The sequence below is a fragment of the Lytechinus pictus genome, chromosome 18 (assembly GCF_037042905.1).
Source record: "Lytechinus pictus isolate F3 Inbred chromosome 18, Lp3.0, whole genome shotgun sequence".
Lineage (NCBI taxonomy): Eukaryota > Metazoa > Echinodermata > Echinoidea > Temnopleuroida > Toxopneustidae > Lytechinus > Lytechinus pictus.
The window spans coordinates 11417428-11422468 of NC_087262.1; the positions used below are offsets into that span (position 1 = coordinate 11417428).

Genomic DNA, 5041 nt, shown 5'->3' on the forward strand with positions numbered 1-5041 from the left:
CAAAAAGGGTAAAGGTTGTACTTAATAAGTGTTGAAATTTCAATTTTGGTGGCAAAATTGTTCCAAAATGCTTGGATGTATCCGTTTTATTTCAATTGACTAAAAGTGCAAGGGAAATGTAAGAGATATGCTTCGCAGGATAAGTTTGATTTCGCCCTTTCCCCTTGACACGGCGTGAAAACGAGCATTTCTGCGCAAACAGATTTCTGCGAGCTTTACAAAAATGGACAGTGCTCACTCTTACGTAACATTCTGTCAAAATGTTTACTTTCATTGGATAGATGAGACCCAAACCCAAGAATATATGTGAAAAAATTACCCACATGTTGTATATTTTTTAATCCCCATGGCTTTTTCAAAGTGTAAACTTTTTTTTGATACGCACTGTATATATATATTTCTCGCGTCACATTTTACGCTATGTTGTGTGATATTCGTTTGAAATGTTATAAACACATCCATCTTCGATGTTTGTAAAAAAAAAAAGTGTAATAACATTTTAGACTGATTAAGACAAACATGTTTTCGTTATCTTGCATATACAACACTGTGTAGGAACAATTGTACAAGAAAATATATTCTAAGTCAGGGTAAAATATATTTTATTTATTTATTTATTTATTGTATTACCAGGCAAAATAATAACAGACATGACAGTTACAATATAAACATTACAAGATAAATTTAACATTGAGCACCAGCCAATTCCTTGGGATCACCTTAAGAATTTAATATTCCGTCGAAAGGTTCTCCACACTGGCTGGTGCCTACATAGAATAACGTAAAAGAGAAATGAATGTAAAAAAAAGTGTATGCTTTAAAATCAGTACATTTCCAAACGTTTTACGAATTTCCTTGCATTTTTAATCATCTAAACGTGTTTCACTTTATCAATAAAACATTATATTCTGCACCTTTCCCTTACATTTTTTTTTCTAAAACGTTTGAAATAAAAACATGAACTCGTCTACATTTAACGTCTTTGAAAGAAATATGAATTTCAAAAAGCCCAAATCCAAGCAAACAGTTTGTTCTTACACTACATATGACCACACTTTAAAAAATGAAAATAATTTCATAAATTTTACTTCGCATTACTTTGATATTTTTACTATGATTTTGTGCTTGCTGGCTCAGGTATTTTGAGACTAACTGAATACTTTATTCTACCACATTGATCTACAACAATAACTAATAATAAGGTAATTACAACCGAAACCATAACTGGTATTATAATAATTGTTACCAAATTCAATGTATATTTTGTATCCTCTTTAGCCGACCCTTCATCACAATCCACATCACACAGAAAGACGTTTCTCTCGGTGGTTTGGTGTTCACTGATGTCTGAGCAATCGACGACTGTTATCCTCAGAAAGGCTTGTTTCATCTCTCCAGATCCCGGCAGGGAGCATGCGTAGACTCCTGATAAAAGCATCGAGATGAAAGTTATTACAAGAGAGCCATTTTCTTCTACAGATACGGGGTAAGGGTTGTGTCCGGGAGAATCCATTCTTCCTAGGGTTAACGTATCAGGTAACGTCCAAACGATCTCTTGGCGATTCGTGGCATTGAGCGGACAATGGAACGAAAACATCAAGTCACTGACGTAGACGAACAAACGTTGGTCCTCAATTGGGAATGTGTTCCCTCCCTGGTCTCCAGTAGTGAAGCTTTCACCCCCGATGGCAAGGCTCGCGTAGCTTTGATTCGCAAATATTGAAGGGGTATCGCAAACAGGGGGAACTGAGAAGTGTGAGATCCGTCTGATAAACGATATCAGCTGAAGGTCACAGTGCCAAGGATTGCCCGCAAAATCGATTTGCAGTCCATAGTGGATATACGGTAGATCAATGTTCAGTATTGAAGATAAGTTATTATTGCCAAGATCAAGCCATGTGAAACGTAACATATGAAATGCACCATGTGTTACTAAAAATATATAATTGTTATTAAGAAAAAGCCTGTTTAATTTAACGAAATGGGAAAAGTCTGTTCGCCTGATAACTCTAATTTCATTCCAAGATAGATCTAGATTTCTAAGGAATGGAAATGAAGATCCATTTGTCAGTTGCCCCGGGACTGCTTGAAATAGATTATAGGATAGGTTTAAGATCAGCAGAGATATTGCTTGTATTCTGGGAAAATTATAGGATAAGTTGTTACGTTGGAAAAGTGCAGCAATAAGATCAGTCCGAATGACATATGAAGAGTTTGAACACCATTTACTAACAATGTGAGCGTTGGCCAGATGGAGGTAATTCAAGCTTGGAAGATGATGAAAAGGGGAAAAGCTGGATGCATTATCGATGTTACCAGTGTGTGAGAGAGACAAATGTGTTAATGCAGATAAGCCAGAAAATAGATCACCTGTAATCGTGTGCAGGGCGTTGCCAGAAATATCTAAAGTATGAAGCAATGGACAACAACTAAATGTATTTTCAGGCAAATACATTAGGTCATTCCATTGTAAATATATAAAGTTGATTCGTTGTAACCCCTGGAGGCTGTGTTCGTCGAGAGATGATAAAGAATTGTGGCTCAAAGTAAGAGTTCTTAGATACGTAGCCGCATAGAAAAGGAACGGTCTGATTTCAGTAAGGGCGTTTGAAGATAAATCTAAGAAATTCAACGATTGACTGAAGATCCATTTCATTTCCTCTGAAGATATGCTATTTCCCTTTACATCCAATATTCTTAACCCTGATGGTATGTACTCTAAGGAGTTGTCCCTGCCTTTGATTCGGTTGTCATCAAGGCTTATCCTCTCCAGCGATGGTGGAAAATGAGGGGTAATTTCTATATTATTTCTATCCATCATAACATTTCTCAAAGCGTGATAATTTTCAAAAACGTTTCTTTGACAGAATGACATATTGTTGTTTTTGAGATTCAGAACATTTATGCAATTATATGGTAGAGAGGGAAAAAATTGCAGCCTGTTCGAATCTAAATAAAGAACCTTTAAAGATGGTATTTTACCGAATTCACTTCCGGTTACATTGGTAATATGGTTTTCACTGAGATGTAGATATCTCAGGTTAGCCATACTTGTCAGAACAGGGAAATGCTTTAGACAGTTTCCCACGAGAAACATTTCCACAAGGGCAGGGAATTTCAATGCACCACTCTGTATCCATCTTATACGATTGAAGGATAGGTCAAGGTATTCAAGACTTGGTAAAGAAGGGGGATTTGACAACTCATGAATAAAATTGTTTTTCATTTGGAGCCTGAATAACCTCGTTAGATTAGATAAACCCGAGTCATTCCAAATTGATATTTGATTGAAATGCAAGTACAGGAGGCGCAGGCTATGGAGATTTCGAAAGATTTTTACATTTCTGATGTTGTTATAGCTTGCGTCTATCATTGTGATATTACGAGAACTGTCAAACCTGATACTCCTTAAAGAGTTATCGTAAGCAAAAATATGTTTAATATTCATGCCTTCACCTATATACAGCTCTTCTACATGGTTATTGGCAAAATTTATCAAAAACATGGACGGCAGATTAGAAAGAACTAGTATTTTTTGTTGTAACAAATTACTATTGATTACAAGATTACAAATGTTCGGAACATGGGCCGATGAAAAGTGCATTATCCTGTTGCGTTTGATATTCAGATTCCTTAATAATGGTAGGTGAATCAATGCCCCACGGGTTAAAGAGGTAATGATGTTATCATCCAGATCAAGTCGACTTAGAACCGAACTGTTTCTAATCACGGGTAAAGATGAAATGAAGTTTCCAGCCAGTTGCAACTCCTCCAAACTTGTGAGGTTGTCGAAAGCGCCGTTTTTAATGATCTTGATGCGATTGTGTGATAACCCTATGAATCTTGATAAAGACAGCTGGGACATAGAACCTATGGCTTCTAGTTTTCCGTCAGACAACATTAAATTTGTAATGAATGCTGGATGATGAAACGAACACGAATCAACGTACAGTGCTTGGGTCCCTTTGACAGATACCACATCTATCTCGTTAATCACCTTCACTGTCTCCATTGGATTATGGTCGACTTTGAAAATAACGTATTTGTTCTCAATTGGGAACTGCGTGGGCCACTCTGAAAAGTTGTTATGAGATACGTCGACATAGAGGAGCTGTGTAAGGATATGCAAGGAAGGCAAAGTCGCTATGAAGTTCCCTCTGATGTTCAGTTTTATCAATGACACAACCTTGTCGAAAGCACCGGCCTCGATGGCATTGATGCGATTGTTACTGAGGTCCAGTAGCACCATGTTTTCTTGACAGAGGAAGGATCCGTTCCGAACCCTTCGCAGAAAATTACGACTGAGTGTAAAAGCAGTGATGTGGCAAGGAATACCTCTGGGGATCGTGGTGTGTTTTCCATCTGAACAGGAGACTTTCAGGCTCTTCCCTTCATCACATTGACAACCGCTTGTACACGACGATACCTCGTCTATCATTACGGCACCAAGCAATATTAGTAGAAGAATCCTGATGAAGCCTCTTCCTATCATACAATCACGCTGGTTTTCCATCTTTCAGCCAGGCTGAATTCGAATTTAACCACCTAGAAATGCAACCTGTATTACTGTCCTGTATAATATACCTTGAAAGTATGAAGAGATAAATTCCAATCCGAAGTCTTATGTCATTGCTTGAAAGTTTTTGTACTTTAACGTAAATCGTTGGTCGTCGTTTTAAAACCATATGCAATTTTCAATGTTATAGATATTTCTGCCTTGGAATATTGGGGAGCAAGCAAATTAGCCGTAGCCTTCGAAGGTCACAAGGCTATGTTTGAATTGAGTTGGGAACACTGAAACCATATAAGTAGACGTCATCTCGCAATACTGTTCCTTGGGAGAGCATGATATTTATAGATTTTGCAGTCAGTGTTGCTATGCCACAGTGCCGGATGATCTACGTCGACAATACTGGTTTCCAATGACGTATAAATGGACCAAAAAAAGAGAAAATGAAAGAAGAAAACGAAAAGGGGAAATTTTTGCTCGCTCGTTTCGCTCACTCGCAACTTTGTATATACAGTATATAAATTTCGCCCA

At 37.4% G+C, this 5041-nt stretch overlaps 1 protein-coding gene across 1 annotated transcript; it reads right to left on the reverse strand.

Moving 5' to 3' along the window:
* Nucleotides 1-301: 301 nt before the first annotated feature.
* LOC129281538 (toll-like receptor 9) lies at nt 302-4571 on the reverse strand. Its single transcript, XM_064113239.1, has one exon. The coding sequence runs from the start codon at nt 4511-4513 to the stop codon at nt 1112-1114; it is 3402 nt and encodes a 1133-aa protein (XP_063969309.1). The 5' UTR covers nt 4514-4571; the 3' UTR covers nt 302-1111.
* Between the last annotated feature and the right edge of the window lie 470 nt (nt 4572-5041).

Coding starts and splice junctions, on each gene's coding strand:
- LOC129281538 (XM_064113239.1), bottom strand. CDS start 4,513: ATGGAAAACCAGCGTGATTGTATGATAGGAAGAGGCTTCATCAGGATT.